We start from the raw sequence: 15,047 nt of genomic DNA on the forward strand, positions 1-15,047 counted from the left end.
TCTCAATATTCTAAAATCACTTAGAAGATATCACCTCATATTGTAAGAAAAAATTGTTAAAATTTAGTAATCAAAATTTCATTGTCCTAATAAAAATTTACGTCAACCTATTATTATTATTCTTTTCTATCGTTTTGCTATAAGTGTATTTACTTTTTTCATTTTTTTCATTTTTTTACTAATATCAGTCTAAATTGATTGAACTTGAGAATATAGTATTGTGAAATTGAATGGTGGGACATTAGAAAAGGAAAATCTCCAGAAAATAATAATTTCTGTGTCATAAAGTCAGTAGCAGATGTAGATCCATCTCAGATATAGCACAGAAATCTTAGACTCGTGACACAGTTTCAAATACGCTATTACTATGCAGGGAGTAGCATCTAGATTACTTTACACATGGGTTTGGTGAAAGTGAACCATTTTCAAAGTCCAATTGGGTGTGGTCACGAGTTAGGTCAAATAATTAGGTTTATGGCCTATCACTGATTCATGAATACCTCTCTCTCTCGTGTTTCTACTCACTCTTTCGACCAATGACGCAAGACTTATGTTTTGCTTTCTTACGAGTAGAATTGAACTATAAATCTCTAGACAAAAATAGGAAAAAATTGCATCGAAATGGAAATGACACTCTTCATTTGTATGAGTAGAAAGGCTAGTAAAAAATCACATAAAGAAATTTGTATACCGACTAAAAATATTGATTTTATTCTGTTATCTTTACGCTGTAAAAAATGATTTACTTTTAAATGAATTAGAAATAATAATAGAGACGTATAGAAAATTTATAAATAAAACATTACAATGAATGCTTTAATTGGTACAATGTCTTGGTATTAAAATATGTTTGCTTGCATGTCTAAAAAATAATAGCTAGGTTCGCAGAATGGTGGCGGGCTACAGCTTAACCCTTCTAAAGTTCTGGAAAAGAAATAATTAAGAAGAAAAAGGGTGGTTATGTTAGTCAAAGAACAAGATTTGAAACATGGACTAAACTGGTAGATATATTCTAAGAAGGACAAATGAGAGCATGATTTTGGGGAAAAATTTATCAAGAAAAGGTAAAAATGATTAAATATATAGTTAGGAACTAAATATCACAGCCACATACATTCCACAGTTAAGCAAATGATTAGCTTTAGGTTATATTTTTAACGGGCACATCAATCATTGCACATGCATCAAATATTCCTCCAACCACCAACTAATTTGGATTACTAGCTACACATATATATTTAACTCAGAACACGGAAGAACAGGTTTCAGACTCTGAAGTGGCAACGTTTTTGTAGCCATGTGTGAGCAAGTTTTAAAATGAGGTAACATTGTCTCTATCTGATGGAAGAATAATAAGTGTGTTGAAGCATGAAGCCACATTGATGTATTATATAAGGTATAGCTGGTTGAAGCCATTCCATCACTTTATGTTTGAGTTGAAGGATTCATATAACTTTATCTCTGATCTGTTCCTGTTGATCGATTACGCCACAATGCTGAAGTTGGGTTGGCAATATCTGGGTACCAAACGCAGGAGATGTGGCTACGAAAAGCTCACGAGTTCGAGTGAAAAGATGATGAGAGATGGAAGACGGTGTTGGGTGAAGTCTGTGAATGGAAGATTGCGTGGTCTTAGGTTGTCACGGTGTAGGAAGCTTTCCTTATTGTTTTCAAGCAGAATTGTAAGACTGTACACTGAGGTTGTCAACACCATGAACATGGAAAACATATATCCCGCAATAGTTCTCTCCACCCAATGGGGTCTTCCCGTTCTGTCTCATTCCTCACACGTTTGCAGATCAAAAAGAACCATCCCTCTTCACAGAAAACTCACTTTCTGTTAATTACCAACATTTTTGTGTCTGTTGCCATTCTTTTCTGCTAGCATACTTCTATAATGTTATTATGACTCTTGATTAATGCGTTTCTGTTTTGTGCGGTAAATTTAAAATATATGCAGTCAAGTCAGCTTCATGCATATATTATTATCAATTATTAGTCCATAAATTTGCTGAGAAGCGTTATATAAAGTTAAGTAAAAAAAATATGTTAGAATATAGAACATCTGAATATTATATAGCACTATCCGGTGTGAGATTCCATCAACAATTATTGACTAACTTCTTTTGTTGTACTTTTCATCAATTTTCGAAATTAAAATATTGATGTTGTTTTGAGTAGCATGGAGTGAAGAGATTTTGTTTTCCTGTACGAGGGTTAATTCTGCTTTTTGATATACATATGTATCTTAACTAGCCATAATTAGTTGTTCCATATACTGGCCATGATTATGCAGCAGAACACACATAATCCAGGACAATGAACATTACATGTGCCATAATGCAGAGCGACATAATAATAAATTACCCGTATATTCAAATGTTAGTAAATGAAATAATTAGATAGTTATAAATCAAATTTTAACATGGAGGTTTAGTTACATTATCTTCACAGCTATGATATCGTTTTAGTATTGTATTCAAATAATAAAATTCTTAACTAATTTTTGAAAATACTTTTTAATCGTATTATTTTTCTATATTAAAGGAGTTTTTTAAATACATTTATGATCTTCTTATATTTTATATCTTATTATTTAAAATTTATTTTAATAAATAATTATTTGAATATATATTTAGTATTTAAAAAATATTTAAATAAAATAATAAAATTAGAAGATAAATTATACATCATCTTATATGTAATACTTAATTATCTAAATAATTTAGATATAATACATCTTATATAAATTAAATATTTTTTTCTAAAATTAGGTGTTTTTTTTTGGCAATTCCATTCATGGCGATAAATTTTAGATATAATTTTAGTTTACTTATAACTAATTTATTAATAATTAGAAATATAATTATATATTATTTTAAATAAAAGTGAGTGCTTTACTACTAATCTCTCCTTTTAGAAATTTTGTCTCCTACATGCAAAAGATTAAGAATATAGTTATAAGAAAATTGAAAAATAATAATTTGACACTCTCTTTTCAAGAAAAATACAACCGGTTCATACTCCTTTTAATGATATAATAATGTATATTAAAATTTTAAATTAAAAGAATACAATAAATATAATATTATTATTTTGGGGTGTAATATGTATATATTTTTTCTTTAGTGGTGTCAACATAACACATACCACTTAAGAAAATTAGTCACAAAAGTACAATATATACGATATCCCTACGTCTCCCCAATTTCTCCTCTATCCCACTTTTATTTTTCCATTACTCATCATCAACGTGGGAAGTTTAATTCATTATTCGATCTTCTTCTTCTTCGAGACGCATCACATGAACTCCTTCAACGTTGGCGATGGCGAAAGCACGAAAGTTTCATCGACGGTTGCTTCCTCCTCAATTACAAGGTTAGGAATCGTTACGTGATTGTGTAACCCTATCAACCAAGATATGGACATTATCTCGCCGTTGTGATTAAGGTATGTGTTAAAAACGAGTCCAGATTTATCGATTTTTTTATATTGTACTATATTAGACATTAAAAATATATTATATTAATATTTTAAATATTTTTTTAATATATTTTAAATCGTTAAAATTAATGATAATAAATGTATTATAAAAATACAATAAAAAAAATAACACACAAAAAAAGTAGAGAATCCAACTTCGTTAAAAAGATTGACACATTGCATTGTATGATTGTTAATATCAAGTTTATATAATAGTATGGATAATATAGAAAAAGTATAAATATTAATTAAATTGTTAAATTTTAGAAAAAATATCTCAAAATTTTTTACAGCAGTGTAGTGGGCAGTAATAATAATAATATGGTGCAGTGATGAATGGTGTTACTAACTGCGGATACTTGCCATAATTTTTCTTATATGGGCTTCGTGGGGGCGAAGCTAGTTGGGCCTTTGTGGCATCTTCCAAACGGGCTTATAGTGTATTACAGCGACCCTTGAACAAGTTCATAATTTTCAAGTTAAGTGGTCTTTCAGAAAGAGTGGCTATGTTAAGCCTATGGCGGTGGTAGTGGCGGTTGTCGTTCCTTAGCATCACCTCACTGGACGATCGTGGTTTTTGTTAATCACACCAATCGCTTTTCTCAAAGGTTCTGTTCCTCTTTGTTCATCTTATCAATGAGCTAATTCTTCGCTACTCTTATCTTCTCTCTTTATTTCATTAACCTTACGTTTGCTGTTGTAGTTTTGCACTCGCGCTCTCACCCTAGCTATGCACTCTATGCTTTAATTATGTTCTCTCCCTTCCTTTGTTTTACCTTTGCTTCCATCATATTGCATTATATCACCACTAGTTTTTTCCCATATATATTTTTCCCGATGCTATTTTCTCAATTTAAGTTGAAACTGGATCACACAAGCTTTAGCAAAAAATGAAGAAGAAAAAGTTGTAAAGTGACATGACAGGTAATGGGTGGATTGGGTAATTGGATTTCCCTTTAGTAAAATTGGGTCAATGGATCAAAAATTTTATTTTTGTCCATCCAATAAGCATTCTGGTCATCCACTTGGTTGTAACACTCGGTTTTGGATTTTTTGTTTAGCTGTTGAGCTCTCACCCCAAGCTCTCCAGCTTCTTCTGGAACGAGTGAGTTTGCCCTTTACAAGTTACAACAGATGAACAAAAATGTGGCAATGATTTCCCATTTATTCTTCTACTCATGTCTGACAACTGTGTTGTTGCAAAGAGGGTAGTAAGATATGTTAAATTACAAATTGACTCTCAACAGGGTTATATTATATCGGTGAAATTGACTAAATGCAATTTGACTGCTGCCTGTGTCAACATTAATTGTCATTTTAAAGAGTGTAGTGGTGATCTTGGTTTCCTTGAATGCCTTTGTCAAATTGATTTGCTAAATCTTGATAGAAACTAAATTTTTTAGTTACTTAAAAAATCTATAATGTATGGTTGTTTTGACCGTTTATGCATTTATTTTAATATTATTTGTCTTCCCGAATCATTATCCTAACTCTTTTGGACTGGAAGTCGAGAGGCGTAGAGATGTCTTGTACAATCTAAAATGCTCAAATTCTTGTGGCTCTATTTGGACATAAATAAATTCCTTGATGAGCTTTTGATTACTCCTACCGCTTCCCCCGTCCATTTTTTTTTTGTAAATAATTTGCATTAGGCCTAATTTTGCAGTTATATGCATATGAATGGCGTGGCGCGAGCTTGGAAAGAAGGTGGGTCGACTTTTATATGCATATGCAATATCTTTTATTGAAATTTGAATTAAATGTGATAATTATCCAGTTTGCAAGTGATTGAATTTTTCCTCTATAAGTTACTGTTATATAGTTCATTCAGTTTCTGACAATGTTCATTTTTGTTACCTGATTGCAGACAATATATATGAATTTTACTAGAGCTTTGACTGCAACAGCATTTAGGCACTGGACAGGATCAAATTTTGCATCCACCTTTGCTGCACAATCTGTTTATGCATCAGCGAAATGCGTGACAGGTAATTGAAATGCTGTGTCCTTTAAATATTTTTTTTCTTGCTCTTGTACTGTACATACTCTGCTAATCACTAATTCCCTTGACTACATGATGCAGATTTCATAAACCAATCATCTCAGGGGGTGGCTGGTTTTGGCAGTGAGCATAAAGAATGTGGAATACGGTAAAATAGTATTCAATTTTCATGTTTCATTGCAAACCATTGATAGCGTTACCATTTAGGTGATATGAGGAAGATAACAAAGCGGGCATATGCATAGTGATTGGAATAGTAGTGAGTTCAACTTCCAAATATGCGAATATATTATCGTGCAGAAAGCCAACCATCTGAGGGCACAATTAAGAAGCCTAAATTTATCAGAACTATTCTACTAGTAGATAAGTAGTACTGCATTGGGGATAAGATGGGTTTATTCCAATGTGCTACCACCATCCTATATAGGTGTTTCAACAATGAGAAATAATTTCATTAATTGTGTTGTTTTTGAAATTGAATATAGATGGATAAAATTTACTTTACTGACATTGGGTTGTGATATTTGACGTAACATAATTAGTAGTAGAGAAAAAAATACTTCGTTGATCTTTGATTAGTCAATTCTGGAGCAAAACTTTTAATCATTATGTTCTTAATCTCTCTCTCTCTCTTTGAAGAAAATCGCATGACTAGCATTAACAGGTGGCTTTTAAGAGAGTTCTAGATGGGCTTTGATTGCTTTGTTAGTAATATGCTAATGATCGTATCATAAAATAATCAGATTTTTATCAATCATCTTCACCTGTAGATGTAAATGCCTGTAGATGTAAATGCTTAAGCTAAAACTTATTTCATTTTACTTGAAATAAATAAGTGATATCAGTTGAAATCCTGAACTGTATCGAGATTTATTAGTCGACTCTTCTGCAAAAGTTACTTCAATGAAAAAGAAAAGGCACAGTAGTAAGGTGTTTTGATTACATTTTATAGGAGCTTCCATGCTAGTTCACAAGTCTGGGCAAGAAGTGATGAACCATTAGGTCTGAAGACCCCAAAAAGGGTGAAATATGCGAGAAGGGATGGTAGAAACCAGCCAATTGTCCGTCCTAATGTCTCAGCTAACAAATCAAATCCTGATAAAACAGTAGAAATATTTGAAGGCATGACCCTTGTTGAACTGGCAAAGCGCACTGGAAAATCAGTATCTTCTTTGCAGGATATCCTCACGAATGTCGGTGAAAAGGTTGAATCAGAGTTTGAGCTTCTCAGTATGGATGTTGCTGAACTTGCCGCAATGGTATTTCTCCTTCTTAGTGACAAATTACTTTGAACCGGTGAATATTAGGAACTAGTACCTACTACCTTCTTTTGATCCCAATACTTGTTTCTCTATCCCTGTCATAACGCATTTGATGACAACTCATGTTGAATAAGTTGAAGTAGCTCTTGTTTGACTTATTTTTTAGCTCAAAGTATATGAGATTTGGAGTTTTAGCTTTTGTAGTGTTTTAGTGATTTAAATTTTGAATACAATCTAAAATCTCATTGTGAAGTTTTGATGGAGTTAAGTGGAGCTTTATGAAGTGTTTTTCCTGAAATTAGTTGGTATTGAGCTGTTTTGTGCACCTTCCCTTCTGTCTAAAGGTTACTGCATGCATAGAAAAATAAAGGGAAGAAAAGAACCGGAATACCACGCCTTAAATATGGTAGTTTTGGACAAATGTTTTACTTAAAACCATGTGATTGAGCCATTATATTAAGGTATTCATGCAATATTTTATTTATTTACATCCAATATGGTAGATTTGGACAAATGTTTTACTTAAAACCATGTGATTGAGCCATTATATTAAGGTATTCATACAATATTTTATTTATTTACATCCAATATGGGTATTGCATGCCTTCATCCTCCTTTCCTCGCCTCAAAATTTGTCACGTGATGAATATTTATTTTTCTCTTCTTTGTGTAATTTATTCACTTAATTAGTTCCTTGCTGCTGCAGGAGGCTGGCATCAATGTTAAGAGGCTACATTCTGCCGAAGGTGCTGAAATTTTACCTCGTCCTGCAGTTGTAACGGTGATGGGTCATGTTGATCATGGTAAAACATCTCTTCTTGATGCCTTGCGTCAAACATCAGTGGCAGCCAGGGAGGCTGGTGGCATAACTCAACATCTAGGTGCTTTTGTTGTGGTCATGCCATCAGGAGCGTCAATCACATTTCTTGATACTCCTGGTCATGCTGCATTTAGTGCAATGCGGGCAAGAGGTGCAGCAGTTACAGATATAGTGGTTCTGGTTGTTGCTGCTGATGATGGTGTCATGCCTCAAACACTTGAAGCTATGTCCCATGCAAAAGCAGCTAATGTACCAATTGTAGTTGCAATTAATAAATGTGATAAACCAGGTGCAAATCCTGAAAAAGTTAAACTGCAGCTTGCTTCCGAGGGCTTGCTGCTGGAGGAGATGGGTGGGGATGTTCAGGTTGTTGAGGTTTCAGCAACTGAAAAAATTGGACTGGATAACCTAGAGGAAGCCTTACTACTTCAGGCGGATATGATGGATCTTAAAGCACGAATTGATGGGCCTGCTCAAGCATATGTGGTGGAAGCAAGACTTGACAAGGGACGGGGTCCATTAGTAACTACTATAGTAAAGGCAGGGACTCTAGTTTGTGGTCAGCATGTTGTTGTAGGCTCACAATGGGGAAGAATAAGGGCTATTAAAGATACGGCAGGGAAGTTAACTCAACGAGCAACGCCTGCTATGCCTGTTGAGATCGAAGGGCTTCGAGGGTTGCCAATGGCTGGTGATGATGTTATTGTTGTTCATTCTGAGGAGCGAGCTAGAATGCTTAGTTCTGGTAGGCAAAAGAAATATGAGGAGAACAGGCTAAGGAATAAGATGATACAGGACAAACCAACTACTTCAGATGATTCCATGGAGGTTCCACTGAGGGTTGAAATGCCAGTGATAGTAAAAGCAGATGTTCAGGGAACTGTTCAAGCCGTCACTGATGCATTGAAAACTTTAAACAGTGCTCAGGTTTGTGAAGATTATAGTCCTATAGTAAACTTTTCTTTTTCTTACACATACTAGTGTTTATAGATGCAAGCGTTTCACCTTTATCCACAGGCAGAGTGAGGGCAGAGAAAACAGTTTATGTTTTTAGTATTCTAGTGCTAGAGAAGTGAGTTTCAGCTTTGACCCTTTTGGTATCAAAGCCTTTTTTACAAAGTGATTTGGACCTTCTTCCTATTTTTGTTTCTCTTAATCCTAACAATTTAAGTTTGTCAGTAGGTAATGCGACTTTATGTTTTATCCTTGTTTAAAACTAAAATTGCTTGAGTAGCTAGTGGTGTATGAAACAAAGTGAAATGGTTCGTGGGCACCCTTATAACTGATCAGGATTTTGGGTGAAATGTCTGGTTTACGACAAGATATGATTGATTACTTGATATATTAGCTATGAATGCCATCATTTAACCCATATAATAATGTTTGTTTGGTGGTATGATGAAAATGACATATGAAAGGTTATTCAGTGGAGTAATGAGTTTTAAAAATATATTTAATAACCGTTAATCAGTTCCAGTTGATCCTGTACAATATAGTTTGGACAATTGGGAATGATTTGCTTTTGATTATTACCAGGTCTGGCATACATGCTGATTTTTTTATTTTTATTTTAATTTCAAATGTGGCATTTATGCTTGAATCAGCTTTGTAACAACCAACAAAACACTGCAGTTATCATGAAGTTTTATGTTTCTTGTTGAAATTCTTTAATTTAATTGATAGGTTTTGGTGAATGTTGTCCATGTTGGCGTTGGGCCACTTTCTCAATCTGATGTGGACTTAGCACAAGCTTGCGGTGCTTGCATAGTTGGATTCAATGTCAAAAGTCCTCCTACTGCTCTAACTCAGGCAGCAACTCGTGCCAGTATCAAGGTATTATAAACTTTTAAACTTATGCTATGCTAGAGATTCTGACACGAACCTTTGACTTAAAGTTAACTTGTATATGGTTTTGTTCTGTAGATAATTCTGCACCGTGTAATTTACCACCTTTTGGAGGACATAGGGAATCTGATAATAGAGAAAGCCCCTGGAACTTCTGAAACCCAGGTTGCTGGACAGGCAGAAGTGCTTAACATCTTTGAAATCAAAGGGAGCAAGTCGAAGGGCCCTGATGTGAAGATAGCTGGTTGTCGTGTTATTGATGGTTCTGTGACAAGATCAGCAACCATGAGGCTTCTGAGGAGTGGGGAAGTGGTGTTTGAAGGAAATTGTTCGTCTCTTAAGCGGGAGAAGCAGGATGTGGATACTGTGAAAAAAGGAAGTGAGTGTGGACTGGTAATTAGCAATTGGTATGATTTCCAGGTTGGAGATGTTATTCAGTGCTTGGAACAAGTTGTAAGGAAGCCCAAGTTCATTAAGTCAGAGAGTGGTGCTGTTCGAATTGAGTGCTGATCAACTTACTTCACCATTCATCAAAAGGCATTTTTGTGAAACATTACAGAGTCAGCAAAATAACTCATGGAAGTTAGATAATTATTCTTTGTTGTACCAAAAGAAAGTGTAATTAAATTTGAGGCACAATTTGAAAGGATTAATGTACTAGGTTATTTTACGTGTTTGGCACGTATAATAATCAATATTTTTGGACCATAAGATGTACCCACTTTCATCTCATAGTTCATTGAATAGGAATGCGTCAGCTGTACCATTTAAGCTCAAAGAAATGTTTTTATTTTCGTCGGGTGAATTATTAGAACCAATAAAAGAAAGTATATTTGTTACAGTAATTTAATTAAATAATTGTTCATTTTTCTGGATTGTGTGCTTTCGTCAGAAGTTCTTTCGAGATTACTTTTGGACCATAACATTAATATTGACGTTAACTTTATTATTATTATTAAAAAATAATTCTTATTGCATAAATTTACAAAAACTAAAGACAAGTTAAAATATTTTATTTAATATAATATTTAAATAAACGTTTTAATTTAAAATTTTAATTATATAATTAATATCATTAATTAATTATTATATTAATTTTATAATTTAATACAAACACATTAATATTTAAATGTTATTTTTTAATCTTAATATTCTTTTAGTCAAAAACAATCTCTAATATCATATGGAAAGATCTTTTTATTTGTTTCTGTATATTTACATTATATTTACATGTGATTTCACTTACAAGTTTTCACATTAACATTACGTTTTTTTCATTTCGTATGGAATCATATTTTATAATATGTCTATATTTTATTTTATGAGTGATCATACATAATAATTCATTTTAATATACACATTACTAATATATTATTATATCACATTTATAATTTAACACAAATTCATATCTAAATATTATCGTTTAATTTTAATATTAACATTCCAAACAAATATATAAATAAATATATATATATATATATATATATATATATATAATATATGAATAATTAGTTATTATAAATTTAATGTCTCACATTATATTGATAGAAATATTTACACGTTTTTTTCTCTAAAAATTGTAGAGTTAAATATATTTTTGATCCTTTAATTTTTACTTGTAGATAAAATTATTCTTTTTAAAATTTTTGAGGGAATTTAATCTCTCAATTTTAGAAATAAATAGATTTATGATTGATTGGATGTGAAATTGTGTGATAATTAACACAATTTTAAATAAATTTTACGTGTTTAATTTGATATTAAAGAATTGATTATTAATATAGAATCAATTTTGAGTTAAAGTATTTTTAAATAACTTTTATGTTATATAAAGAATTATATTTTGCCTTTAGTCAACTCTCTTGGAGTTAACTCACAAGACTTTCGGTGAACCATAAATTACATCCGTTTGAACTTTGAAGCTTTTAAATTGAAACACTCTTGATAGACATAATATTATTTATTGTCATAAAAATTTAAAATTTAACAATCATTAAAATAAACTTTCAAATCTTAACATTATAGATTTGATTTGAAATTGATTTAAGACTAAGCATGATAAGCATTACTTTTTTAAAAGAACTCAATTAAAATGTTTACAATAAAATAAAATAATAAAACGAAAGTTAATAAATTACGTTAGAATATAACTCAAATATACTTTTTTTTTTCACGAGTTTCAAAAGACTAGTATTTCTACCCGTGCAACGCACGGGGATATGAATTTTAAAATTAAAAATTACGGTATATTTATTAAATTAATTTGAAATGATAAAAATATAATTAAATTTAATATAAATTTTATTTTATAAAATTCAATAATAATATTTTAATTGATTTTATAATAAGAATGTATTTAAGTTATTTATATATATTTTTAATAAAATGTATTATATATAATTATTTTAAATAATATATTAAGATTTAGATAATTAAAATTAAGAAATCAAATTTAATTTTGAATGAAATATTGAGTAAAAAATGTAGAAAAATATAATAATTGTTTTTCTAATAATAAAAATGATGGACGATATAGAAATTATTGAGTAGACTTAATAAAGATACAAACATTAGACGATACAAAAGATGTGAAGAGCAAGCGATATAAAGTTACAAATGATAGATCGTGCATATAAATGTAATGTTTAATTAGTCAGATAGTACTCACTCTCTTTAGATGTGTCAGTTTGGTACTCATTTTTAAAAATGTGTCAATCTAATCCCAACTTTTGAAAAAATGTCTCAATTAGGTTCCTTTCAATCTTGTAAGTCATTTTAAATATCGATACCATTAATGGCGTTAATATTTTTTTCTCAAAGAGACCTGATTGAGACATATTTTCCAAAGTTAGGAACCAATTGACACCTTTGTAAAAGTGGGTATGAAACTGACATATCCAAACAAAAGTGAGTATTATCCGACTAATTACACCTAATTATAAATAGTAGATTCTTTAAAGATACAAATGTTAGACTGCAAACAAAATATAAATAGTAAACAATCAAAACTTACAAAATGTAGACTATGTAGACAAATATAAATAGTACACTATGCAAAAATACAAAGGTTAGACGTTGATAGACTCTTCTATTGGAGTCCTTTTTTTACAATTTTTTTGGATTTTGAATTTCAAATTTTAACTTTGCTCCCATATTTCATAGCTTTTAAAATTTAGAATTTAAATTCAAACTTTATTACTATATATTTTGAATTTCAAATTTGACAATATATATCCTAATTTAGAAAAAAAAAATATTGAAATCGACATTATTAGTGATTTTTATATCTTTAAAAATTTTAAGAATGTATAATTTTAACTTGTAATGATATACCAATGTCCATGTTATAAAAATTATTTTTTAAATTATTGTTTAAGTTTGTGTAAAATGTCAAAAAATATGTGAAAAATATTTAAAAATATTTAAAAATTCATATTTAAATTTTACAATTATTTATTTATTATTTTACACTATATTTTAATTATTTTTACTACTATTATTATATTAGGACTAATATGTTAATATATTATTATATTATTAAGAACCATAGATCTTTTGTTCCTAAATATTATATTACTTGTTTATTTTCTATATCATATTTTTAACTTTTATTGTTTTTAATTGTGAATATTAATGTATTTCCATTAAAAAAATTTAATTTATCATTTTTCAGATTTTGATAATATATAAAATACGAACCTTTCTTATAAGTTAAAAATATTTGAAAGTTGTTTAGAGACATTATAAGAATCTATTGAAAAACCTACACTATTTTACAATTTTTTTTAATGTTAAAATTTAAATTTTATTGGTATATTTTTTGTTTAATTAGTCAAATAGTACCACTTTCATTCTAAAATTTCAGTTTGGTAATTGCTTTTAGAGAAAATGTTACTGTATATACTTCGAATTCCAATTTTCACAATATATGAATTTTAATCTTGCAATAATATTGAAATAGAAATATTTAATTATTTCCATATCTTTAAAAGTTTAAAAAATTTATAATTTATAATTTTTACCTTATATTTTAATTATATTAATATTATTATATTTTATATTTACATTGTTACATATTATTATATTTTATAATATATTATTATATCATTATGGGTCATCAAATTTTTTGAATTTATATATTTTTATCAGAAATATTAAAGTATTTATTACAAAAATTAACTTTTTGTATATATTTTTCATTTTAAATGTTAAATTTAATTTTTTTATCACATTCTATTTCTTTTACTGTCCGTTACGATTTCAAATTTGAATCCAAAATTTATTAATATTATTATATGTATTATGATTAATTTTTCACAACTTAAAAACGATATTATTTTCAATAAATTAATTTTAAAATTTATTCTAAAAACACACAGAAGGAATATATTACCTAATATTATCTACTGCTTGATGTTTACAAAAATCAACTATAAGAAAAGTTCAGTTTCGAAGGACATTAAATGAAAAAAAATAGTTTCCAATGTAAATTCAATGTAATGTAATATTATATAAAAATATAAAATGATAATATTACATTAATCCTACATAAATATAAATTTATTCTTAAATTAATATTTAAATTTAATCATAAATTGATATAAAGTTAAGAATACAACCATAATCAGTATTATTAGATCAATCAGTTTTCAAACACGTTAATAGAAGAAGATTTTGGTTTCCAATGCAATATTTTAAAACCATAATTGATATAAAGTTAAGAATACAACCATAATAAGTAATATTAGATCAATCGGTTTTCAAGCACATTAATAGAAGAAGATTTTGCATTTTGTATTAATCATTAGCGATAAATAAAGAAGCATATAACATCTCAAAAAACAACATGATGTGATGATATAAAATTTTTATATTTTTTATATACTTAAAATTGATAAATAATATTTTTCTTGAATGTCTTAAACTCTAATTATGTGTTTGATTGATACTTCATGATTCATTGAGTCCCACAAATCATGATTGTTGTTGTTCATAATAAATAGTCATAATTCAAAATGAAAAATTCTTGGAAGACGAAAAGTTTTCCATTTATTCTGTATATTTTTGACATTTATATTGAAAGACGTAAGTGTTGATTTATAAAGTTTATTCAATAAGCTAAGTTAAAATTTAAGAAGATTTTTGAAAACTGTATAAAGCTCTCTTAAAAAGGTAGGTAGATTTTTAAAATATTTTCCATTTAAAATTTTAATACAATAAATTCATATATAGCATTGCAATGAGAAACACAAAAAGTTGTTGGTTTCTAATATTTAATGTTATTTAATGACAAAGACATTCATCTTTGAGAAGTCGTAAAAATATATCTTGGAAGTAGGTTGGAAGAAACTGAAAAGTTCTTTAAGAGGTTGAAAAAATATAGCTTGGAAGTAGTGTTGGAAAAAACTGGAAAATTGTTTTAATTCTTAACATCTTTATATTTTTGGAAGATGAAAAGTAGATTTTGAAAAATATAAATATATTTTTCAGTAAGCTAGGTAAAAAAAACAAAGTCTTAATTTTTAATTTGGTAACTAAATATATTTAAGGTAAGTAATTTTAAGAAACTATTAACTGATCAGATTTTAAGAAAAGTGTAATATGTAATGACTATTTTTAAAATAAATTAATAAAA

At 29.2% G+C, this 15,047-nt stretch overlaps 1 protein-coding gene across 2 annotated transcripts; it reads left to right on the forward strand.

The window, feature by feature from the left end:
* The first annotated feature begins 3,939 nt into the window (after positions 1–3,939).
* Positions 3,940–10,194, forward strand: LOC114185014 (Translation initiation factor 2, small GTP-binding protein). Of its 2 annotated transcripts, XM_028072494.2 has the most exons (8): positions 3,940–4,091; positions 5,150–5,190; positions 5,351–5,471; positions 5,567–5,633; positions 6,438–6,744; positions 7,454–8,494; positions 9,251–9,400; positions 9,491–10,194. In XM_028072494.2, exons 2-8 carry the CDS (start codon positions 5,164–5,166, stop codon positions 9,920–9,922), a joined length of 2,145 nt encoding a protein of 714 aa, XP_027928295.1. In that variant the 5' UTR covers positions 3,940–4,091; positions 5,150–5,163; the 3' UTR covers positions 9,923–10,194. The 2 variants fall into 2 exon arrangements, with proteins under 2 accessions (XP_027928295.1, XP_027928303.1); XM_028072502.2 differs by lacking the exon at positions 5,150–5,190 and having other exon boundaries at positions 3,957–4,091.
* The last annotated feature ends 4,853 nt before the right edge of the window (positions 10,195–15,047 follow it).

The sequence above is a fragment of the Vigna unguiculata genome, chromosome 1 (genome assembly GCF_037176805.1).
Source record: "Vigna unguiculata cultivar grain cowpea cultivar isolate G323 ecotype 2 chromosome 1, ASM3717680v1, whole genome shotgun sequence".
Taxonomy (NCBI): Eukaryota; Viridiplantae; Streptophyta; class Magnoliopsida; order Fabales; family Fabaceae; genus Vigna; species Vigna unguiculata.